Source organism: Vidua macroura, chromosome 2, assembly GCF_024509145.1.
Source record: "Vidua macroura isolate BioBank_ID:100142 chromosome 2, ASM2450914v1, whole genome shotgun sequence".
Classification (NCBI taxonomy): domain Eukaryota; kingdom Metazoa; phylum Chordata; class Aves; order Passeriformes; family Viduidae; genus Vidua; species Vidua macroura.
The window spans coordinates 102,305,046-102,331,987 of record NC_071572.1 but is presented as its reverse complement, the minus strand read 5'-3'; the positions used below and the strand labels follow the sequence as shown (position 1 = coordinate 102,331,987).

General features: G+C 40.1%; 1 protein-coding gene across 2 annotated transcripts in view; it reads right to left on the bottom strand.

Moving 5' to 3' along the window:
* Nucleotides 1-23,252, bottom strand: part of VWA8 (von Willebrand factor A domain containing 8) — a 179,730-nt gene extending 156,478 nt beyond the window's left edge. For both annotated transcript variants that reach the window (XM_053970435.1, XM_053970436.1), the window contains exons 1-2: nt 23,085-23,252; nt 9,733-9,810 (exon numbers count right to left, since the gene is read on the bottom strand). In XM_053970435.1, coding sequence (XP_053826410.1) covers nt 9,733-9,810; nt 23,085-23,229 — 223 coding nt within the window. In that variant the 5' untranslated portion in view covers nt 23,230-23,252. The remainder of the gene's footprint in view (nt 1-9,732; nt 9,811-23,084) is intronic.
* Between the last annotated feature and the right edge of the window lie 3,690 nt (nt 23,253-26,942).

Here is a 26,942-nt window from a genome sequence, read left to right as displayed (position 1 = left end):
TTTCAGTGTGATTACTGGGTGCAATTAGAAGCCAACATTTACAAAAACAAGCCCTGGTCTTACATCTGATACAGGGGAACCAGTATGTGCAGGGCACAGTTAAGGACGGCAGGCAATAGTGCCACTCAGTTCTGAAGGAGTTCAGTTCACTGCTGAACCTTTTCAAACCACAATTAATATCCATTTTTGTAAGACCATAGCAACAGCATTAAATGACTGTGTAAGAATCAAGGAAGATTCCTGAAGCATAAGGGAGAGTAAGGAAAATTTTAACAAAAACTAACTGTAGGTTTTGGTCTTTGGTCTGGCACTCAGGGAATCCATTTAAAATCATCTACTTCCAGAGAAATTTACAATATCCTTACTACCAATGTGAACAGAAATAGCATACATGCAGGTGAGCAATCCATGCATTAGGATTATCAGATTAATTGTAAACAAACATTTCAGGTTTGCCTTATTTTCTAGTTTTGTTTTCTGAACAACTGTCATTAGCATGTCCAGGATTAGCTTTCATATATGGTGTGGTGAGATCATATGAATGTAAAATGTTTTCTTCTTTCTTGCTGAAGTACTGTATTCCAAAAGCAATGCACGTTGTACCACACATAGCTGGGCAAGCGCAAATCAATTCCTCACAGGGAATAGCATGTTCCCTTCTACAAGATTTTCGAGGAAATTAGGGAGGTTGCTACTAGATATATTCTTTGGGAAATAAAAGGTAATACATCACACCAGAATAACTGCTGTGTCAAACTTTGCTACTGGACAGGTATGGAAATTTGAAAAGCACCATACAAAGAAGAAGTATTATGTTAAAGGTACAATTAAAATTTTAGGACAGATCTCACATTCATTATTACTTCTACCTGGATGAAGCCAATGTGCCTCCAGTGTATTTCTACAATAACTGGTCTCAAAAGAAGAAAAATACTTTGCTTGCAGTGGAAAAAGAAGCTTGGAACTCTTTCATGTCAAAATTTATGCACTAGAAACACAGCAAAACTAGCTTTGACACAGCCTGACTACAAATACCTCTGGCATAATTCTCATTAATATGTGTAGCTATCTTTTTTCATTTTTAGGATGGTCTCAAGAAAAAACTTGGCTCACACTTCAAAACAGCACCATAAATAGCAACAGGACTTTAGAATGTTCAGCAGCATCTGCGAGAAAAACTATCATGTAAAAGAGAACACGAGTGAGAGAACACAGTATTCAAAATAACGTAAAATCCTAGAACATCATCTCCATGAAAAACCTTAAGTAATTTAAGGGCACTTATATTATCATTGTATTTAAACATTGTATTTTATATTGCAATAGCAATATAAAAAACACAACTTACTGTCTGAGAATATCCTGCTTTTTTTGAGAAAAGGTCACAAAAGACAATTCCTTATTGATACGTTTCATAGAAAAAGGCTTCCTTGCTTCCCCATTCACATCATTCTCCTCACAAACAAATTACAGCTAGATCAATTATAATATGTTTTCAAAGTAGCACATTGACATCTGCAAACTCACTCAAAGAAAGCCTGTTACAAATGACGCCAACAATTCCAAGCTAGCATTCCCTACGGTGAACTATCAAGAGAGCACCTCCACTTGCCAGTTCCTTTAGTTCTAACATGTAATATCTGTACATTGTTCAGATACTAAACCTACTTCACCTTCCCAGTTGTCTTTTTAAAATTAGAAGAATGTAACATCTTCTTGTGCATGCAGTCTCTGCTGCAGTTTCAAAAGCACAGTACGCTTTTCACAAGCAACCTCAGATGCACATACACAGTATCTTGAATACAATTTGTATAATTTTGGACTACTTATATTGTGTTCTCTGCATTGCAAGGCTTTTAGGTTTTCTCTAGTATGACTTGAAAAAACATCCTCTCTATTTAAGAGATGTGTATCAACTTTACCACATGTACCATATAATAATTTTCTATGACATTTTTAGAAGACAAGGCAAATTCACTGAGGAAAGCATCAGCAAATATATACCTCTGTGTCCACCCAAAGTCCACTTTGGTCAGCCCGACCAGCGATGACACGGCTGGCGGTGGGGGACACTCTCCTACGTTCCATCAGAACTGGGAGAGCAGCTCAGGGCCCAGCACTCACACTGTCAGCCCTGGTTGGAGGAGAGGCTGGCGATGACTGTGGAAGGCAAACAGGCTGACTCTCTACTGGGGCAAAGTCCAAGGTTTATTGAAAGCTCCTAAGAGCTCTCAGCCTTAGGGGAGCAACCAGACAAGAGCCCGGAGGGGCAAGGTGCAACAGTTTATAAACTGGGGAGGAGACAGGGGAGGGGATCACCCCACTACCAATGAGGGATTTTAGGGGAGCGGAAGCTGGGAAGACAGACGAATACAATCCCCAATGGGGAAGGCAGGGAGGAGGGACCCCTGGCCCTCGCCCAACCACTCGACACCCTTAGTGGAAGGTTCTAGATAGGTGGGATGGGGAGTAGAGTGATGGACAAGGCACCAGGGAGGGAACAAAGGAATGATTCAGCAGTTTTCTGCTGCTTGACTCCAGGGGAGGAGGAGGGGATTGACATATAAGGAGAGGGGCAGTTAAGGGTAAAACCATCAGGGAATATGGGGCTACAGAGGCAAACCATTAGAGAAACAACCCGAGATACGAACACACAATACAACAAGTATATTATAACAATTTCTATTAATTACCTGATGAGTCAGATAACATCTAATGCAAATTGGGATTGCACAATCTGTTTGGTGGCACTCTGCTGATTTGCAGCAGTTAAATAGTAGGCCCTATATTCTTAATCTGCAGGATGGCGCATAGCAAGCCTCTACACTGTGTTCTCTAAGACACCATCTGGCACATGCAGGAGAGTACTTGGTGCTACAGTTTGCTATTCCTGTGTACCAAGGACAGACAGCAAAAGAAATTGCATTCTATTGACTCGTGATAAGTGATAAGCAGAATCTGCACCTAGCAGAATCTGCACAAACATTCAGTAAAGTGAGCAGCTGAAGCTGAACAGAGAAATACCCAAAAAAGAAAAGTAGAAAATATTTTAGACAGATTTTGAAGCAAACACAGCAGCTGCTCTTGTTTGATCCACAAATCAGCTTTTGATAAAGCCAAGACTGAAATGGCTGTGCTAGCCTCAGAAATATTCCATTTCACTCATACTTCAATTCTTGGCACACTCACTGAAGCTGTAAGATTCATTGGAGATACCAGACATTATCTGCTGGCAAGTCCTTGTGTCCCACCTACAGAAGAAATCCCATAAATAAAGGAGATGTGTAACTCTTCCCACTGTTCAGTTAGGTAAACTGATTCCCAAGAATACCTATTCCAGATGTGGAACAAAATACAGCAGAACTACTGTCCCTGTATGACTCTGGTCAATCACATAATAACCAACAGGCACTTAGAAGACATCAATCAATATACATAATTTCAGCAGAATAAAAAAGACCTCTGCATACCCTGAACTTTAACTACAAGGCACGCTCCAAGTCTGAAAATGGCTTCTTGTTTCAGGAGAGCTAAAAATTAATGACAGGAACAAGATGTCCCTCCCATCTGAATACCAAGGGGTCCTGTAGCTGTCCATGGCTGTCTGCAGTACATCCAACACAGTGAGCAGCAGCTGTAAAATACAGCTAAGGGAGAAGGAACAAGGAAGGAGGTCTTTGTCTAAAAACATAAATACATTTCAAAAAGGGAATTTTTATTTTACTTTTTAAATGAGCTCACTGAGACTTACTTTGCAGCTTGTTCAGGCTAGGGGACAATGAGGAAAGAGAATGAGTTGGCCAGGACAGGGTGAAGGAGGCAGCATAGCCAAGGTAGAGAGGGAGGCACTGCTATGTGGTCTGGTTTTGGCTGCTGCTATTTAGCAAATAAAACATTGCTGTTCTTCCCATTTTATGCACAGAACCCAAAGAGTTTTCAGTCTCATAATGTGGTTACATCACAGACAGTTTTCACTGGAATACTATTTTTCCTCATAAATTTTTCATGGGAGCACTCTTCATTCCAAAAATTTTTGGTCTTGCGGTGTTAAGGAAACAAGTTGCAAGTTTTTGCAGGGGTTTAGAAAGGGAGAAGTTACTTCTTGGATGAGACTGCAAAGTCATTTATCAATTCCTCTGAGTTGATTACTTCACAGGAAGGTGTTAGTTCTACACAGATAAATCATTCTCCATGGAATAGAAATTGAAAGATAATATAAAGGAAACATGTAAAACCAAATAGCTTTCTGGAAGAAACCCTGAATGGGATTCTGAAGACTAAGTTTCTCCCTGTGACACAAACATGGAATAAGTGAAACTATTCCTAGCTGGAGGTACTGCTCAGAAAAATACATAGTCAGAGCAGTTATCCATAGCTCAGACTCCAACTGGAGGGACATAGTGCATCTGCTTTTGAGCACAACAGCTCAGGCCAGCACCAAAAAGTATGAGAGAATCTAGGATAAAAACCAAGAAAAATTATCATAAGATATTTGAATTGAGTCTAGAAAAGAAATAACTGTTTTCCAATATGCAAGACAGAACCACCATAAAGAAAAAAAGTTCTCTGCATCAAGGCTATGCCAGGTAGAATAAACCCCTGGCAACTAAAAGTGTGCCCAAAAAAACTTAAATGAAGAATTTCAATAAGCTTTTGTCACAAAAGAATCCTTAATTACTGGAGCAAAGCGTGCAGAGAAGTTCTGAAATCTACATCATGAGCACATTTTAATAACAAGGAGGACAAACATCTCTCAGGAGTGGTTTGGATTCAGCTGACTTAGCTTTGACGCACAAGGAACAGTGCAGACAGCTTCCTGAGCTCCATCTAGACCTTCTCTGTAGGTTTCCATGTCCTCATGTATGCCTGTGCCTCAATTTCAGTACAGACAAAATAGAGATAATAATGTCCAGAGCTCCACTGACAAAAAGCCCACTATTTCAGATTCTGGATGGGGTGGTAACACCCAAACAGCAGAACAGTTGAAAGCCTACATGAAAATTCAAACTGTTGAAATAATCATCATCTCTGACAGCAGACACCTTCCCTGAGGCTAGGAACTAAGAAATGAATGAAGTGTTTGTTAGCATCAAATTACAGTCATCCTGCAATACAACCTGTCTCCAGAAAGTGTTGCACTCTGACACTCAGACGTAAAGTTAACACAAAAAAGAATGAGCACACATTCCAATGAAAATCTGAGCAAAAACTGAACATACACCAGTCCCAGCTTCAATATGTGGCACATACGATCCTGTGAGGACAGAGATTATTACATGCAGAAGCATTCTGTTTGAATTCCTCACAATAATTACTGTTTCATATATTTCAACTGAAAAAAAGAACCCTAACAAAATTCATCACTTAATCCCTTGTACACACACATATCACTTCTGATCACACTCTGGGGGTGTGTTCAGATTGAGGACATCTGGCAAAAATGACACTGTTTGAAATGATTCTTCCACAATTCAATGCAGTTGCATGTAAACTCTCTCAAATGCACTTGGACCTTCACAGAGCAGCAAAGTCCTGTTGCAAAAGAACATCCATTTTCCTGCCCTAATGAGGATTTGCCATCATTGAACAAAATGTCCTGGAAGAGCTGTGTTAGGAATCGTTTTGTCAAGATTAATAAACAGCTAAAATGTCAAGTACATTGTCATTTTCATAACATTTCCAGAAACCATTAAGGAAAACAGTACACTGCCATGAACCACCCCCCCCCCCAAATAAAAGAGTACATTCTTGCAATTCAATTTTAGATCTAAACTATCACAGAAAGTCATACAAAGTTTCTCCAAAGTATAATTAAAGAAACAATCATGCTTTCAGACATGGTGAGACTTAAAATGTAGGGCTTATTTTTACTGATAAAAGAACAAGCAGTGCAAAAATAAGTGCCCTCTTTGTAGAATGTGTCAGACACAGTTATAACAGAAATCCCATTAATAAAAATTCCCCTGTGCATGACTCATTTTTATTTGTCACTTACAAAAAGAACTCAGATTTTATGTACCTTTAATTATCGTCTTCCAAGAAAAAGCCATTTGCCAACAACAGCAAAACAAATTAATATTTCAGATTAACACACAAAATGGAGCATTTCATAGAGAACTTGCTAGGGACCTAGCAAAAAACCTGAAAAGCAAAGGCATGGAAACATAGGGCAAGCAACAATACCTATCCTATCCATTTCAGCAAAATGTAATAAGGTGCAATAAAGAAGTTAAAAATCAGTCTAATTTGGTACCACAAAGAAATATTTTGGTATCAATTATGTGACAAAATGACAAATGTAAAGTTTTGTAGGTACTTAATACTTTTACATTCTTTACTGCATTATGATTTTTTCAGATTTTTAAGGCTATTTTTGAGCCTAGAAAACAATGCTGAGTTTAGCATATGTTAAAATATACCTAAAATGTGTTGCAAATTATAGATATCCATTTTCAACATCACCACATTTTAACAAGGCTTTTATCTGGCAGAAGAACAAAAGGAAAAACATTGTACTTCACACAAATGATAAGACAGAAAACAGTATCATATGCAATACTAGTAAATGAACTGCAATTGCTTCAATTCCTTCCTGCTAGTTCTTACCCCACTACAAACATTACAGTGGCAGAGACCTTGTATCTCAGGGATATTTCCCACTTGAGCAAATTATCTAATTATTTCTAGTTTTAGTTTAAAAGAATCAGGTAAATACATTTTTTAATTTAAATTTAATATTAACTACTAAAATAAATTTTCAAAATATATGATAATTTAGTTTGTAAATTAGTATAAACATGCAATTACTTCCATTTGGTTTACACCAAAACACTTGTATCTACAGCAGTCATTCACCCAGCAAAACAGAAGTACTCTTAAAAGAAGAAAAGAATCTGTTAAGTAATGCATATACACTCTCTAAATATCTCACAAGATGATTATCAACATGAAGTCAATACAATCTACTTAACTCCACTATAGGAATATATCTTTGTTCTCCATAGTAATATAATCAAAGAACTTAAACACTAAGGCTTAAAAAAATTCCTAAGTTTAAATATACAAAGAAACTGTGTTCAAATATTTGAAATAGATTTTCTGCTATGAAATACCTCAGTATTCTACCTTACTTAATTTTAACACATTTGATACTTAGGTTTACAAGCAAAATTTTGTGCCTTAAGTAAGCCTACTTACAGTACATGACTACTGATGAACAACAGTATCCCAAGCATGACACAGGCTCCTTTCAGTGATGATTATTAATTTTTTTTTTTAAGAGAGAAACTACTAATAATACATATGTTCTAATAAGTGTTACTGTTACTTGGTATCAGACTTATGTTAGTAACAAGAACATTATTATTACATGGTATCAGATTTTAGCCAAGATCTCATTATTCTGAACAGTTCCAAGCTTAATAACTTTTCACTATCAATTTTCAACCACTTTTTCCTTCTTATAGTCAGTAAATAGAAAAATCTCTCCTTTGATTCTACCAAATGCTTTCATAATTCTCTTACCTTCTCAGTCCAAACAACTGAAAGAGATGCTGTTAAAATAACTTAGAGCTAACATTTAACTTGCTGAAAAGTGCAGATTGAACAAAATATGTAATACTGGAAAAGCATTGTTAAATAGTTAAATGTGGTAAAGCATTGTTATAATTAACACATTTGGTACAGCACAGAAAATGAGACAGCAAATTAATCTACCAAAATTATAAGTAAGTGAAATGGATTAGCATAGACAACTGATGTCCTTGATGATCAAAGTGAGAGAAGCAACATACAAAAAAACAGTGAAAAGCAAAAATCTATTATTTAAGGAGCTGTAAAAAGCAATGATACTGTGCAACATTTCTCAACTGTTTGGCTGCATTCCCAGGGAACTCACGAGGAATGGGATGTGTCATTACAGTCTAAACCAGAAACCCTTTCCTCATAGGCTACCGTGTAACAAGGGCTGGCACAGGGCACTGGAAATTTTTGGTACCTTAGATCACCTGGTAGGAAAGTGACAGCATGATGCTACTGAGTTATGAGATTTCATCAGCCCACAGTCCAGATGCAGATCAGTGATCTGGCCCACCAGACCACTGGCATTTTTCACACCAGTCAAATAGTAAAAGCAAACAAAATCTTCCCCTTAATATTGCCCCCTCAACAACTTGATCTAGCTGAAGATGTCCCTGCTCTTTGCAGGGGCGGTTGGACTAAATGACCTTTAAAGGTCCCCTTCCAACCAAAACTGTTCTGTTTCTGTATTTCTGCTACACCTCTCCAAGGGAAAATATTTCAGACAAAATGTTGTGTGACAAAATAGAGGTAAGAAACAATTATCTGAATATGTCAATATTAACAGTCTACTGCCCCAGTTATTACAAAATCAGGAATCACAGAAACACAGAATAGTTGAGGTGGAAGGGACCTCTTGATGCCAGCTTGTGCAACCTTCCTGCTCAAGCAGGACCACCTAAAGCCAGTCTGATGAACTGCAGCACTATTACCTAAGAAAACAATATAAACTTTTTATATTGCCAGCTGTGCAGTGGCAAGTCTATTGTTGATATTATCAATGCCATCCTTCTGTAAAATAAACAAAACAAAACAAGCGAAAAGACCAGTGCCCCAGGAGTTTTCTTGATTCAAAATGTCATGGAATGAATTTAGACATGGTCCTGGAAAGCAAATTCACTTGAAGTCAATGATTACACCCACTTTCCACCTATAGAACTGTGCAATGACACACATTAGGAGTTCTCAGTGCTTGCCACTGTGTAAACAGTAGTATAAAACTTCCCTTTTAGAATGCCACACGTGTTTGGTTTTGGTCTGCAAATTTATCTGAGTGGAAAAATCAGTTGTTAGTGGATGTTTTTTAACTTGCATTCTGGATATCCAGCAGCCTAAATGTGAAAGTACTGAACAAATGGCAACTGATCATTTTGGATCTTCAGGAAGCATCTGGCCTGTGTACTGAGAAAAGCCACAATGCAAACATGATACACTTGTGATCCATGGTGCAAAAGGAAAAACTCAAGAAGCACGTATTCTCCATTAAAAAGTCAGGAAATAAGGATGCTGCAAACCTGTGATGTCTGTAACAAGGTATCAAAAGATAATGTGAATCAATTTTAGGTACATGTGTGTGTGTTGTTAATGTGCATAGTTGTCTGCGTATTTTCCATTTGACAGCATTTTTCATGACTATACAACTGACTCCTTATTGACTTGATGGATCACAAAGACCTGTATGTTTGCTGACAACAATTATGTGATAATCTGGGAATACTAAATATCACAAAAAAAAAGCCACTAAAGTCACTAAAAGCCACCATCCACCTGCAAACTCCTAGGACCTATAATCGTATCGCAATTGAATGATAATTCTAAATGGCCACAGTTTTATAACCAAACAACTTGAGATTATTCTTAGAAGTAATCCCTGGATATGAACCCTTTTGTACAAAATAATTAAACATACACAAATGATTTTCTTACTGTCCCATTGACTAATGGGACAAGTTAAATTCAAAGTTAAGATTCCTATACAAGCAGCTGAACCAGAGATACAGTAATGAACTAAGCAAGGACAGCCTCCCGCAAATTGCATGCTTCTTCCAAATATATTTCTTAGATCATTTTAGTAAAGTCAGTGAGATGACTGAGTGAGTAGAAATTTTTTTAATAAAGCCTTGAAACTCCTTCAAAAGGAAAGCAGATCCTTACTGTAGTTCTGTGGAACAAGTTCTGGGTTCTTCGGTGTTTTGAGTTTAAAAGACACATCTCCAATAGTGACAGTATCACCTAAAATAAAGAAAATAAGTTTTTTTAGTTCTTACATACTTAGATACTTTAAAGTATTTAATGTCCTTAAAGTTTAAATCATAGGCCTACTGTGGTGGGGCTGACTATATGTTCACAAAGCAGCCTCTAATGTGTTTGCATTTACTACTTAGGCTCTGCTGCTTTTCAGTAGGTCAGGTACCTGGACAATTTACATGTAATTAATATTACTTTTTCCTGTTTTTTCTTTTATGGCTGCTCTTAGAACCTTAAGCTGTTGGGAGCAATGGAAATCAAGCCCAGTGTAGAACACAATTCCAGCTACCATTGTTGACTTACTGAAATGAAGACTTTAGCATGTTTGCCTGTAGAGCTATCAGTGACACACACTTGTAGGGGTGATGATGAGTTTTCAAGCAGCCTGGAACAGTATCTGTTGGAGGCACAAAGTGCCAGTGGGCCCTTCCTGCACTCCCTGACTATACAGCTGCAGAACCTGGCACCTTTCCAAAGTTTGAGTGGTCTCAAGCACTTCTTGCTCTGGTTTCAAACAAACAGAAAGCATTTGGCCATTTTACTTAATGGTCTCTTCACTAGGACCTGCCTGTCTTATCTATCTTTCTGCAACCACAGGCTTGAATTAAATTGCAGGGCATGCCCTGTGCACTTTCTCATGGAAATCAAAAGTGAAATCTAGTTTGCAGTACGGAAATGGGCAAGCACTGACACAGCAGTAGTCACACTGAAAAACAGCACAATGCCCAAAACCCAGGAAAATGAGGTTTGGATTAGTAAGAACACCAAAGTTTATTTTCTTCAAGAGTTTGGGCCCCACAAATGAGTTCACAAGTATTAAGACCATGAAATTAAGATGACTCTAGCAAAATGGCATTTTTCCCATTACTGTTGCCAAAGATAACACCAGTTCCACTGCACTGTAGTGCACGCATGAGGATGGAGTAAGACTACTGCATAGGGGTATAGTTTTGCCACAACACTGATTACACCTCCTTTCCATGAACTGAGGCCAAGTTTTGGAACTGTCTCATGTGTTTATTCTTTTCTCAGAAGTGGGATGCAGAAAGTACAGAGCCCACAAATAAGATTACACAGGGATCCAATCCTCTTGTAGACCTCCCCCTTGTCCTATTCCATCCAAGAGGACCCAATCTACAGCTGCCTCTCGCCAGCATCATGAAAGAAACCAAACAGTTTGGAAGACCAATGCTGGAACCAGAAAGGGAGGTGCTGGAGAAGCAGCTTGCCCAAATTAAAAGAGGCAACTAAAACTCCTCCCACGCATGCAGTAGTTCTCCTTTCAGTCAGCCATTACTCTAGTTTTACACTCAAATGCAGTACTCTTCCAGCATTCCCAGATGTTACTGCTCATCTCACAGGACTGAGAATTCCCAGGTTCTGAAACAGCTCACACAATTAATGGGAAATTACTAGATTTATAACAGCCAGAGTAGAATCACTTACAGTAACAAACAGGAAGCAGTGAAGAAAGGCTTATAGCTGATTTCCTGCTAAATTGAAGGGCTTGACTTGAATTCAGAGACTGAGATTCACAGCCTGACATACATGCCTGCACATGGGTCTTTACATTGGTTCTGGAGTCTAAATAATCAGCCCTCCATTCTTCCCTAAAATATTGGCAAAAGGTAGTATGGTGATCGTTCCCACATTTTATGCAACACAATATAAATATGTATTGTACAAGAATACAGTTGGAGCAATACAGTGCTCCAATAGCTTGCCAGAAAGTGGGAGAGAGTACTGCCACAAAAGGCAGACAAGGATTCATCCCTGGTTCTCAGGGCAAGCAGAACCAAGCAGTCCCTACTCACCATGCTAGAACTAAACATCCTTCTTTGATTGTGCAAGAGCCCAGAAGTAGAATCGTTCCAAACAGAGCTGGGCTAAGCTAACAATTAAGCAGCTGTCTAGAGCTTTAGCTCCTTTTCTGGCCCTTGCTGAATTTTCATTTTAAAAGCACCAAAGAGTACTGTGCACTCTCCAGCCTGAAGCATTCAAACACAGTCCAAAAGAAAGTCCTGCCATAGTTTAGAGCCCTAGTCCTGACTCTGGGAACTCTTACAGAAATTAAAGTCACTGAACCATAGACATAGAACTGCAGGGACTAGTCTTTGGCTATCCCAGTGTTTTGCCTATTTCTTTGAGTTTTAAAGTAAGAAAAACTATTTTACTGACTAAGCATCACCTGCCTTTCCCTTTCTTCTACTGCAGTTCCAAGCTCACCCTTTCTCACTGGGAACAGCTAATAGGGATCATGGCAGGGCACCAACATTTCTGCCACCACACCTTTTTAATCTGGGCTACCCATGGTGATGGGATGAGGGGAAGCCATATGAAGAGTGGCTGAGGTCACATGGCTTGTTTAGCCTGGAGAAGAGGAGAATGAGAGGAGACCTCATTGTGGTCTGCAGCTTCCACATGAGGGGAAGGGCAGGGGCAAGAACTGATCTCTTCTCTTTGGTAACCAGGGAGGCATGAAGCTGTATCGGGAGATTTAGGAAAAGGCTTTTCAACCAAGAGTATGGTTGGGGTCTGGAAGAGGCTCCCCAGGGAAGTGGTCACAGCCTGACAGAGCTCAGGAAGCGTTTGGCTAATGCTCTCAAGCACATGGTGGGATTCTTGGAGCAAATTCCACATGAGGGGAAGGGCAGGGGCAAGAACTGATCTCTTCTCTTTGGTGACCAGGGAGGCATGAAGCTGTATCGGGAGATTTAGGAAAAGGCTTTTCAACCAAGAGTATGGTTGGGGTCTGGAAGAGGCTCCCCAGGGAAGTGGTCACAGCCTGACAGAGCTCAGGAAGCGTTTGGCTAATGCTCTCAAGCACATGGTGGGATTCTTGGAGCAAATTCCTGTGCAGGGCCAGGAGCTGATGATCCTTGTGGGTATCTTCCAGCTCAGCATACTCTATTCATCTATGGTTCTATGAAAATGCCTCCAAGTTGATGAAAACGCCCTAGGAGCCCACTGCTTCCTACAAAAATTGACATCTCTCTCTCATTAGCTCAGCCTGGAACAATTTTAACATTCTAAAAAGAGCAGGTTGCTTTACATATCCCTAAGAAATTAGTGACAGTTTATTTTCTCAGAATTCCCCAGCCAAAATGCAATGAGACAAGAGTATATGATTAATTAGCTCCTAGCTGAAATCACCTCAGTTCAATAGTAAATACCATTTCATGCATACACAGTCTTCCAAAACCCAGTAGGGCCAAGATGCCAAAACAACAAGATGTCAAACTTTTCTAATACGTTGAGATTATGATAACATCTACAGGATAGAATTCCAATTACTTAGTTTATTAGCACAGTACTCAAAAGCCTTAGTTGATTTCCTACACTTCTTAAAAAAAAAAACCCAAACAAATCAAAACCAAGTTTTATCTAGGTGAAAAATACATCACTTCTGGTGGTATTTATGTCAGTTCATATCAGGCTAACCCTTGATCAACATATCTAACCATGTTCAAAAATCCCAATAGTATTTCAGACATCAATGGACCCTACAAAAAATGGACCCTTTAATGAAAAATGGACTGGGAGAGAACTGTATGTAAGATGTGGTGAGAGCTGAGCACACAGGGTATTCAGCTTTTAATTGTGCTGCTGCCTGGAGACAAATGTTGTCTCCAGCTTGCATCTGTCCAAAAAGCAAAAATATTAGCAGTGTTTAATAGAACCTTAAGCAATAATAAACCAAGACAGCAAAGTCTATTTTCCTAGCTAAATGAGCACAGGGAGGATTAGCCCACTAATCTTATCACGCACTTCCACCTGGGCTACATTTTCTCATCTCAATTTGTTTCTTCTGTAGTTGTTTAAAAACTAATGTTTGGTTACTCCATTTCCACTGCACTTCCAAACCCTTTGAACAGAGATGTCATCCTGGACAGGCTCTTTCTAGTGTTTCACCAGCTGGCAAGGAACTGATAACAGCCTGCTTGGTAAAATGGTGGCGTTAAATCAGCAAAACCTGTAATTTGAGAACATGTATCCCAAATTGTTTGACTACATGGCAAATTATGGAACTGCCCACATATACTCCAACCCATTCCACAAGCTACTCCCACACTATTGTGGACAAGAGCTATATCCACAGGATTTTGTGATGGAGACTTTGTAGGCTGTATCAGGCTTGCTTGGGCAAGCAGTGAAGATGTGCTTCTGCTTTCTTGTCTCCCACAGAGAAACAGTAACCTTAGATACCAGAGTCTTTGGGGAAAACAGTGGGATACAAGCAGTGCATAATATACATAAAAAACATGGATGGTGAAATAAAACAAGAGCCACGTTGGCCAGAACCCAAAAGGTAAAGGGGACATCCCATTCACAAGGCAGATGGGATACAGACACAGGAGGTCTTTTGAGAACCTATGCAGTAGGGGTAAAAAATTGGCAACACATAAAGATTGAAACTAGTAACACAACCCTGAAGAGACTCCCTGGAAAAAAGAAAAAAAAACAAAAACAAAAACAAAAAACAACAACAACAACAACAACAACAAAAAAAACAAACAAAAAAAACCCAAAGAGATATGAAAACAGCCCCAGTACATGCAATGAGCTCTTTCTAGGTGTGAGCTCATTTATAGAAATGCATACATGGACATATAGCTACCCAGTAATTGCAGAGCACTGAATGATATGCTCTCTTCTTTAGACCTACATTTTAGACAGAAGAAATATTATTGTCTGTGTCTGTTTTTTACAGTAACTGAGAAGAGCTCTTCAAATAAGCAGGCCTATTTCTTCTACTCAGTCTGAACAGAAGGGCAGCATCTCCAGCTCCAAGCCCCTGAGCTGCAGAGGAGGCAGCCGGAGGCTGGGAAGGCACTTTGGCAGGGCACCCCTGCATGAACACCCTGTGCTTTTATTCTTCCCAGCATCTCCTACTCACTGTTGGCCAATATGGAACAGTAGGTTTGATGGACCTTTGTTCTGACCCACTGTGGATGATGCGATGTTACAATCTCAGTGAGAAGGCTTCCTGAACATGCATTCTCACTATGCACTTGGCAGGTTTGACTGATCTTAAAAGCTAGTAAGTACACCAACTGTCCTTCCTCACCTCTCCACCTCCCAAGAGGAGACTATTCCCTAATCCTACTATTTATTCCTGTATGCTGAAAAGAAAAAGCCACTGCTGTTTAAATTATTTACATCAACACTAGTCATGCATAAACAGATTGCATATCAACTACACAATAAGAACTTACAAAGTAGAAAGAAGTTTTATTCTACTTGCCATTTTTCTGTAAAATAACACATCAATAAAAAAATAATAAAACTAATACATTTGAAAAGGCTATTTTAAAATAAAGAAATTACAAAATCCTACTGTAAAAGAAAACAACCTGAAGAGATCTATACATGTATTTAGGTTTTTGAGTACACAACACAAACAGTTCCAATCTCATGTGTAAATCATATTTGTATTATCTGTGTTTTTGAAAGACACTAGAATGAAGCTTCAGGAACATTATGTTTTTAGGTTGCTGATTTTATTGCCTTCTGGCTTCTTCAGTCATGAAAATAGGTGAGATTAACACACTCTCCTTGGTATATTGCACATTCACTTGTACACAGACCATCCATCTGGTTTCAAGAGCCTGCAACAGCAAGAACATATTAGAACTGTGAAGGTGCTAAGCTCTGCTAATAATAATTTCTATGTGATAAAACCACACCTGTTAAAGGAAAGTCTGAAATCTATATTATATTCAAATACATATTTCAAGGTCATAATTTCATTCTAAAGTGAAGGAGGGGAAAAAATTATGCTTTGAACTGGTATTTATCCAGCACACGTCCATAAAGAAACATAGAAGAGTGCCAGCTCTTACTATCCTTGAAGAGCTGACTTATTTTGAAGAAACAGAAATTATACTTTCCAGGTTTATTCTTTTTCCTTAAATTTACCAAATACACTATTCAGGGAGGGAAAAAAAAAAAGGCAGCCCTGTAACTTACTTCTTTTTTACATTTCATAGCATCATTATGGCTGCAAATACTACATTAATTGAGCAACACTGTTACCTATTCTGCACCTCATATCAGTATTGGAAACCTCTCAAACACATGAATATGAGGGACAGAAACCTATTCCCTGCACTCACAAGGTTTAAGTTTGTTCCTTGACCACCAGTGTCTTCACACATAGTAGAGGTGGAGTTCAGCTCCTGTCAACAGGATGCTGCATGCAGTCTGACAGCTGCTGCTGACTGAAATAGATGAAATGTTTACACAACAAAACCTATCTCTGAGCTAAGCAAAATAAAACACTAAAGTTCTGCTTTTTTATGGGCAAAAGAAAATTTTTCCCACTAAAAATCCAAAACAACTGTTTCAAATATAAACTTTGAATATTACTCAATCTCGACTCAATGTTCTTTTTAGACCTATTGTTTTAATTTTCAGGTTTGAAGCTAACATTAGATTTTTCAATTGTCTGTTTTGGGCTGGCTAATGAGTGTCTTTGCTGGTTACAGTCCAAGGTGTCATGAAACCAAAATCTTGGTATTTACTCCAGAAAGATAACATTTTTACAATTAGTAGATCAACAACGTGAACACACAATCTTATCTGACATTGGTCTTTGCTCTCTGGTGACCAGTGATAAGACTTGGGGAAATAGCCTGTAGCTGTGTCGGGGAGATTTAGGCTGAATATTAGGAAAAGGCTTTTCACCCAGAGGGTGTTTGAATCCTGGAACATGCTTGCCAGGGAAGTGATCATAGCACCAAGGCTGACAGAGCTCAAGAAACATTTGGACAATGCCCTTCAGGCACATGGTGTGACTCTTGAGGTGTCCTGCACAGAGCTAGGAGTTGGACACAATGAACCTTGATGGTCCCTTCCAACTCAGTATGTTGTGTGATTCTATCATCCAGCCATGCAGGAAGCATACAGTCTTTACCTAGCAACAGCTATTATTTGTTTGGGCCAATACCCTGAAAGTAGGGAGTCTGATAATGCTCAATTATAGAAGTCTTATGTGGTGAAAAGTCAATTTTAAATGTTTACTACCACGATGATCTTACACAGACTGCATAAATTCCAGAATATCTCTTCATAATACATTTACCTGTGAGAGAGGTGGTAAACTGTTCATTTCATCATACATCTAAACACTCCAGAAACAGTGGTCATCTTCAACCTCAACATCAGTTTACCACCAAGATGAGATCTGAATAGCTGTGGCTCTGACTGAATTTCAAAAACCTTCAAGGACCGATGTTCCACAGCCACTCTACCCAATCTACTCTCCTGCTGTATTCAACCAGATGTCACTGCAATCCCACAGCCTCTTCACCAAAGCTGTTACTCAGCCAGTCCCTTCCCAGCAACACTTTAGTCCACTGGCAGACCTTCCTACTTCCTAAACTTTCTGAGGTTTCTGTTGTCATGTTCATCAGGATCCTTCTGGATTAAATGTCTGCACTCTGGCAAGATGGTAGGGATTTTGTCCCTACATACTAAATTGCACTTTTACACTTCTGTCCTTACTTGCACTTTCATATGTTCCCCTTTTGTGTTTTAGGTCATTGAGAAGTTCCCTGCTTGGCCAAAAAGGCCTTCTGCTACTGCTGAATGGTTCATTCCTGAGCTGCCATTAAGTTTTCATTAAAAATTTTCAAGCTCTCCTGTGTACCTTCCATCTTCATGGTTGTTATCCAAAGGATTCCACCTACCAATTTCCTGAAAGTGAAAGCTTGCAGTCCTCAAGTCCAAGATCTTAATTGTGCTGCTCACCTTCCCAGCCTTCCTTCAGACGTGCAACTCAGTCACGCTGCAGTCACTGAGATCCGGGTTGCTCCCTGTGACCAAACTGGTCACAGCTCTTCCCTACTTGAAAGCAGCAGACAAAGTGAAGAGTTAACCCTGACGCTGGCATCTGAGTTACAAAATTTTTACCAGCACAGCCTAGGAAGTACCAAGAGTGCACGCATAATGCCAGATTGCCCTCCTAGCTGATGTCTGCATGGCTGCAATCCCCTGTGAGCACAAAAGCTCATGAGTGGGAGGCTACTGCTAGCTGTCTGTAGAAAGTGTTATCCACCAGCTCCTCTTAGTCACACAGTGACAGATGCCCACCACATCACCAGTATTCCCTTTCAAATCTTCTGTAGCCAGGCTACTTTTGTGAAAAATTAGCTCAGAGTGTTTTCAAACTGTACAAAGGTTTCTGAACTACATTTTGCTCAGTGGAGAAAAACCAGACTATCCATTCTAAACTGAGCTTAGATAACAAGTACATCAGCATAATTTCAAAAATGAATTTCAATCAAAAAGAATCTGCAACTGAAAAGCAACATAAATGCTTTTGAAATTTTACATTTACTGAAAAGCTATCCAAAAGTGACAAAACAGCTTTAAAATTAGCTATGGCATTGCCTACAACTATCCTGAGTCCCCGAGTATGCCAAGCAGCTACAACTTCAATCTTACACATTAAGCTGGGCAGAACTTGTAGAACACATCAAGACATATCGGGCTTGTAACAGTTGTTTAACAGAAAAAATTAAATTTCAAACAACAGGCAAATATTAACACTCAGAAACTATTTACTGACATCCAGTCATATACCAAAAGTGAAGCCTTACAGAAATTGACCTGACATTTTACCCCTTTGTTCCAGCTACATCTGCATGTCTAATAAAATACACTATTTTTTTTTTTTTACCATGAACCTTTTCTTTTCTAAATGTTAGAATAATTTGAAATAACCCAGGCATAACTCTGCAAACTTTCAGACAACTGGCTTTGAAAATTCCCATCCCCATTTGCTGCCTTCTGAGTTGTGCTGACGCAACAACCGTACACAAGGCTCACCATAAATCAAATCCCTGGAATCATTTCAGTCACCACAATGCAGTCCCCTAAGTACAACTACGGAGGCAATGAACAATTATAGGAATGTCATGAGAAAGAAGAAAGAATGAAGTCTCTCTAAAAATAGGTTTTGCCAGTGAAAAAATATATTGTCAGAAACACACAGCTGTCAACAAGTGAACCTCAACAAAGATAATGATACAGGTAAAACTGGAAAAGGCAATGTGCCAGAAATCATTTACATCCATCATCAACCAGATCTTTAATCTTTTGAAAATGACAAACCTGGAAAAAAAACCCACTTACAAACACACAAATTCATAGCCTTCTTTCAGATTATTGATTTTTTCCACAATCTTTTAGATCCTGAACAATGATGATTAACATTACAGGATTCTGAAGTATGATGCAATTTTCACAAGTGACTGTGTTTTACTCAGCAGATATACATACAAGTACACTTGTATGTACTACTGAGATCTTCTAGGTTGTAAACACAAGTTTGATTAGGAACTGGAAATGACCAAAAATTTCACATAAGGAAAGTAGAGGAAGTGAACCTGGACAGGCAATGCTACAGAAAACAGCAAATGTAGCTAGTACATATTTTGGTCTACACAAGTGACAAAGCATAAGTTATTTTATGTACACTGAGCAGCAAAGCACACAAGAGACCTTCCTTTGCCAGTACTATCTGATTGGCAATGGTTTTTGTTTTTCCAGCTCTTCAAATTTAGTGTTTGTTCCCTGTAATCCCTTAAAGCAACTCCAATATTGTGTATTCCGTCAACTTTTTAAAAACATTAACATTACATACAGATTAAAATAATTAAATAATTCTGAACTGAGTTACATAGAACTCCATTTTATCCAGCTCATAGTCCATTTAAACTAATTCATCACAAGTCTACAAAAATCTACAGTCTACAAAAACTTAATACTTTTTAGTCTTTTAGAAGGAAATGTGGTAATCACATATCCTCTAAACAGATAGAGACATACCTCTCCCAGGATTTTCCTGGGAAGCTGTGAGAAAGCTCAGAGAAGGAATTAAAACAATTATTATCCCTCTTTCTAGGCTGTTTATAGATATGATTTTCCAGAGTGTGCTACTCTTAGTTCACCAATAGCGTGAGAGGTTTTTGCTTTAGGCCAAATCAAGTCTCAGCTTAGCGAGTCAGGTTATAAAAGATGCACTAATTTCTATTAAACACCTTCTGTTCACCTTCTGAAGACTGGAGTCTTTTGTTCCCATCCCTGACTTGACAGCGACAAGGAGACATGAAACCTGCATTAAAAAGGATTCTGACAGTCAGCCTTCTACAACATTTGCTACTATGAATTGTTTCCCTCTTTAATTAAGTTGTGCAACCCCTTCCTAGACATTCCCATCACCCTTTTGTCCTGCAGTCTCTTTTACTTTTGAGACTTCTCTTAAGCTTTACCACTTGACAGCTTTAGTGATTCCTCCGTAGCCCCCAGTGAACCAGCAAAGACTGAGCTGAAAAGCTAAGAAGGATGGCTTCTTCACATGTAGCAGCACAACATCAGGCAACAGCTGCTCCCTTACACTCAAAAGGTACCAGGACAGACAGTAAATCCTGTTAGGGATTTCAACCCTGACCTGGCAGGGACGTCACATCCAAAGTACTGGGTACACAACAATTTGCTGTTTGGTTGAGTGTTAACAGCTTCCAGACTTTTAAGACACGTTTTGTTTATTTATTTATGAAACCTCAACACCTCTTACAACAAGAACTGTAATTACAGCAGCTGCACAGAAAGAGCAAAAACACACATGGCACAAAAAAATTCACATCATCCTTTGTAACTTCAGTATCCTAAAAAAAATGTTAGGGTCTGCAAGAGGACACGGAAACATTTCAAAAATTCATTTTAAAAACACCCACAAAATAAAATAGGAAAAAAAACAGTATTCTAAACATCAAGGTCCCAAATATGGAGAGTAAGACAGAGAGTACAATGGAATTGATAAAGGAGCCTGGTATCTTAGGCCTAATAAAGCAGAAACCATGGGAGAGACAGACACAGATAACTGCTCCCTGGGGTGGAAGTGGTTAAGAGACATGTTGTGAAACTTTGTAATGATTACCAGGTAACTGATGTAATGAAGAATGTGTTACCAATGGGAAATTGTTACCAAAAATAGAATCCTATATGTGTCATATAAGTAAACCCTATATAAACTCTTTACATTCTCAATAAAATCAGCTTCTGAGCCAAATTCACAGAAAAAATGGGAAGCACTACAAAGAATGTGATGTCTCAGGTGTCAGGAGGGCAAATATCCCTAATATTATCTACAAGATTCTCTAGTGCTTTGAGACTTAAATCTGCCTACCAAAATTCCTACCATCATTGATTGTAACTGTGAATACTCCTACTAGTCACATATATACAGAGTGTATTCACAAATACCACTGACTTAAACTCAGTTGCATTCCACAGCACATTTAAAGTGATGAAATATTTTTAGCAATCATGCATTTGCTACCACTTTACACTACTGAATTTCTTTTTTTTTTCTTAAGGTTACTCTTCCCAACAAAGGGCTGAAAAGTGCTGAGCTACCTTCTTCAGGTGTTTGTTCTACTTGACTCACTTCATTGTTGACTTGTTTTCATTCATGCTACTTTGTTTGATATTAATAAAAGTCACAGAATCACAAGGTTGGAAGAGACCTTCAAGATCAAAGTTGAACCCATGCCCTAATACCTCAACTAAACCATGGCACCGAGTGCCACATCCAGTCTTTTCTTAAACACATCCAGGGGTGGTCACTCCACCACCTCCCCCGGCAGGTCATTCCAGTACTTTATCACTCTTTCTGTGAAAAAAATTTTCCTAACATTCAACCTATATTTCCCTTGACACAGCTTGAGACTCTGTCCTCTAGTTCTGTCAGTTGCAGCTTGGAGAAAGAGAGCAACCCCCACCTGACTACAGCCACCTTTCAGGGAGTTGTAGAGAATGATAAGGTCACCCCTGAGTCTCCTTTTGTCCAGGTTAAACAACCCCAACTAGTCTTTTATATACAAATAACTCTTAAATATAAATATACAAATAACTCTAGTCTTTTTATTACTTTTCACAAATAAGATATTATCTATTCACTAATTCTTGAAGGAATTTTATGGCTATCGATCCCTCAATGACTTCCTTCTTGAGTAACTTTTCAGAAACTGAACAAAGAAATGAATTGCTTAACTAATAAACAGATTGAAAAATATTTAAATGGAGATAAGTGGGATTGAAGGAGTGCAATTAAGAGCTTGAGCAAGTACTCCCCCATCAGCACCATTTGCAGATCACTACCCATCACTCACTCTGTACTTAGGAGCTTTGTTGCTTTTGGCATTTACCCTGAGAAGTGTAAGTTACCACAGGCGTATGTCACCCTTTCCTGACACCACTTCGACTCTGCACAGGCCCATCACCTGTCTCAAAGGTCACCAGAGGATATTCCAGGGCAGTTCAGGTCATCCTTCGTGGCATCTGCAGGCTCAAGGTCAACCCTCTATCTCATCACCACATGCTGCCGGCACAGAACACTGTCTGAACACGCACCAGCCTTGGCAGCCCCCGACACGAACACTGAGGCTCTGCCCGAGCCGGAAGAGGAAGCCATGTGATGCAGGAACAAAAAGCATGGCAAGATGTGACAGACGCTCTGCAGAGCAGGGTGGTTCTCACAGGCAGGAGCTGCAGGGCTGCCCCCTGCCTCACTGTGGCTGAAGCACTTGGACCAGGAGCTGTCACGAGCCACAGCAAGTGTCCCTGCAAGCCTGTGACTGAACTCTGCCCTTTCCCCTCGTGCCAGGTTGCAAAAGACCTCCGAGTCCAGCCTATGACCAAACACCACCATGTCAACCAGACCGTGGGACCGAGTGCCACGTGCAGTCATTCCTTAAACACCTCCAGGGATGGTGACCCCACCACGTCCCTGGGAAGTCCATTACAATACTTAATCACCCCTCCTGTGAAGAAATCCTTCCTAAAGTGCAACCTAAATCACCCTTGGTGCAGCTGGAGGCTATGCCCTCTTATCCTGTCAGTTGTTACCTGGCAGAAGAGAGCGACCCCCACCTGGCTACACCCTCCTTTCAGGGAGTTATAGAGAGACATGAGATCCCCCCGAGCTTCCTTTTCTCCAGGACAAACAACCCCAGCGCCTTCATGGGACCTGCACTCCAGACCTTTCGCCAGCTCCCTTGTCCCTCTCCGGAGCCCCCGCACTCAGGAACATTGAGACACAGGGGCGGCAGCGCAGTCTGGACAAGCCCGCAGCTCGCAAGGCGGTACCTGCCTGCCGGCCTGGCCTCCCCACGGCGCGGTGGCAGCGCCGGGGCCGTGGCAGCCGGGGGAGGCAGCGGGGGTCGAGACACCCGGGGGCCGGGGTGGGTTACCTGAGCTGTGCAGCGCCCTGACCTCGGAGCGGCCGTACCGCGCCGCGGCCGCGCCGCCGCCCACCACCTGCCGCAGGAGCAGGCGGACCCTGCGCGCAGCGGGACCCCTGGCCCCGCCGCCCAGGCACAGCACCCGCGACGGCATGGAGACCGCGGGGAGACGGGCACAGCCAGGGCAGGGAGACCGGCACCGCCGCGGCCCGGCCGAGCGCGGGGGAAGGGAAGCGCAGCCGCACAAAGTCCCGCCGGAAACCGGGGCCGGGCGGGCGCGGGCCGGTGCCGCCGGGAGCGGGGACCTGCGGCAGCGGGGCCGTGGCCCCACAGCCTGGGGCGGCCCCTCGGGAGAGCGCGGGGTCAGCTGCGAGGACAGCGTGTTTTCTTTCTATAAGAGGGGGCTGAACTCCACAGCTGGAAACGTTTGAAAGGGCCCGGAGAGCCAGGCGCGGGCCGCGGCGGATTCGTGCGCCGAAGGTTCTCCACCTCTGGTCTCTCGCGGCCCTCCTGCCCCAGTGCCGCCCCTTGCCTGCGTTCTCGGGATCCAGGCATTTCGTACTTCAGGAGGAATTTGAGTTACTCCGGAGTGACGTTTGGCTTAGATGTGAGATTTTTGTAAAAGGTCACGTTGCAGAAATAGACTTCAAAGCTGACTTATTCCAGCTAAAGGTAATACTCTTGGATTTAAGTAAAAGCTCAGGAGTAAATTTTAGAATAACTTGTGGAAGGCTGAAGCTTTCACGATAACTAAGCCTAATTCCAAGGAAAATCCAGTTGAGACTTGGATCTCGGCACCTGTAGAAAGACGGTGAGGGACCTTTGTGGAAGTAGAAGCCAGAGTGAAGCCACCACCTTTATCAGCTGTACTTCAGGTTTTGGCTTTCTCAGCCTGGAGGATTTTGCTCCCGTAAACCTCCCATTTCCTGCTTGTTTCAAGCACTGAATAATTATCCCAAAGGAAAGTCATTAAAGTGGGGGCTAAGCATCAGTTGAAACATAGACAAGCTAGACTTCTAAGCCCCCGTAAGACATTACGAACTAGGAATGTTGGTCTCGTCCTAGACGTTTCTGCAGCTCAGTGTTAGGTGCATTAAACACTTACAAGAGCAGAAATTTCATGATCTTCAGCATTTCCTGTTGGCTAGGGTATTGGTTAGGTATAATTTCTATTCTTAGTACCTAATATAGGTCTGTGAACCTGTTTTCTGGGTCTAAGGCAGGATAAACTAAATTGAAATATCCTTTTATGGATATTGCCCTAATTTCTTGTAAACTGAAGATCACAAATGCTGGAGGCTAAAGACAGGCTAAGCAGCAAGAAGGTCTGTTGGAACAAACTAGAAGGCCAGTGAGGCAAAATAACAGTGGAATGGTTTATGAATATATCTTAGCAATCTGGGATATTAAATTCAAAGGCTACATTTTTCTTCTTTGTCATAGCTATATAAAAAAGAATAAATAGCAACAGATACGCAAGCGGTTAAATGCATCGCCTGAATGCTAAATAGGTTTATGCTATGCTGAAAATAAGGAGACATTTCAGTTTTGTACAGATTCACAGTGTTTTCACAGTACTTTCACACTGTGAATGTCCAAAGCCTCCTTTTACCTCTATGTGTGTATGTATATGCACCTGTTCAAGCTAAATGCTTTAAATTTCAGCCCTTTCTGAGTCATGTATCTATAAAATGTTTTGCTTTTTAAAGCATTGTCTTAAAAATCTGAATTAATCAACTTTTCCAAAACTTCAAATTCAGCCTGGATTTCAGCCTCCAACTTTCCATCTGCAGCAAGAGAAAACTATACTTAGTGATTTTCAAACTGTTGCTGTGAAAGATATAATGGAAACATTGTTATCTCTGTGCATAATTATGGATATGGTAATTTTGTTGCATGTATACATGTATACACAAACACTTAGATGCACAACTTGAATGTTGCACTGTTTTTAGGCTATACACTCAGTCCTGACAGCACTCAAAATTTAATGTAATAGTGTGAATGCATAGAATCAAGCTTTTTCTTGTATATGTGTGACATTTTTATCTGGCTGTACAATATTACATTATTGCTTGAGTATGGCATCCGCCTCACTTGCTAATCATAAGTGATGCATACAGGCTTTACATATCTGGTACTTGCTCAATCCCCTCTGTGGAAAGCGTGATTCCGTCAGTGGTTCGGTGCTGTCATGAAGTGGAAGGATTTAGCAGTCTGCATCTGGTGTGCTTGTGAAGGCTTGCAGCAAGATTTACAGCACCGGTAACAAACAGCAATTTCATATTTTCATTCCCTGACTTAACAGCACTCTTATTTGGAATGTCAGGTTTCTTAACAAAAATATTTTCCTTTGATTAAACAGAAAAGAACTCACTCCAAAGAGAGCTCTAAAAGCATCCCTCTGAGTTGACAGTTTCCAGACTGTTGTCTCTAGTAGCTGTCAAGTACTTTGCTGTGTAGCTCTAGCTGCAAGACTAAATTAGACACAGGTACAGACTGTAAAGAACAATGCATCATCTCTGCCTAGTTGTAGTCAGTTCTACAGCAGAAGAGAGAAGCTGAGATGAAATCCTGGCTTCATCTGAACTTCATAGGAAATCTCCCACTGAATGCACTGAGGCCTGAATTTTACTGAAATGGTCTGGCTGGACTACAGTAATAGGAGTAAGTCAGTCTTCATTTACTGTTAAAGCTTTGTCTAAAGGGTAAGTCTAACATTAAAGTCCTTTGAAACTATGTCCAGAGAATGTGAAGAAACAAAAAAGGGAAGTCTCTTAGAATTCATATCATTCCTTAGTAGTGTGGATTCCATCTAGTGATACGAACAAAGAAAGTTGAGCTATTAGTGCAGGCCTTCCTTACCATTAATTTTCCTGAGATGAAGAGGATACTTCTGTATTATTTCAGTTAGGCAAAATTAGTTTCCTTGGATTAAAACTTAGAGTTGTTCTCCCAAATTAGCTGTAGGTGCCTTAAATAGTAGATGTAGAGAGAGCCAGACTTACTGTGTATCAATTTTGAACAAATATAACTATTATTTCCATAGGGACACTCTAATTCACTATAGTGAGTCTGATATACCAGAAGGTGATTCTCTTGTATGAACTTGATTTGTAACAATATAAAGCAAATAGAAATGGAAATGTACCTGTTTCTTTGTTGACTTGAATCCTAAATTTGTCCCCTTGTTTAATCCAAGTTGATATTAAAAAATAAATGGATCCACCAGTAAGATATGAAAGTTCTAATGTAAAGTGTCTTATCTCCTAGTTCTTGCTAAACTGACTTTCATTCATTATGTCTTTCTCTGTATCCAGTGGTTGTTAGAATATCCACCTCTTTGCTCTGAACTCTTATAATATAAGCAAGAGTCCGTGCTATAATTCATTCTACAAATGGTGTTTATGATAGATTTCCCACCCCAGAATGTATAATTACTACCTTTCTTGTTAAGAATTGAAAGATTTTTGCTATCTGTTTTTATGGCAACTTCCTTCAAGAAATTAAAACCCACTCTATTAAAATCCACTCTTTTAGCTTTCTTGGTATCTGTTCAGACCCCTCTGTCTCTGAGTTTTTCTGTGCTGTTTGCAATGTTACACTGAACTAAAACAGTGAGTAAGAATAAAGTCATTATTGATTTTTGTAAGAAATAATGACATTGAGGTAAGGAGGTTCTCGCCACCTTATTGGTGAGTGGAAGGTTGACCTAATATCCTCTAGCTACTTGGAAGTACATTTCTTGAAGACCAATATTACTGCCAGAAAGTCTGTATTTTTTTTTTTTTTTTAAGGAACACAGAAGGTAAGAGAAGTGAGAACTCTGCTGAGTGGTAGTGCACATTTGAATATGTGTTATGGTAT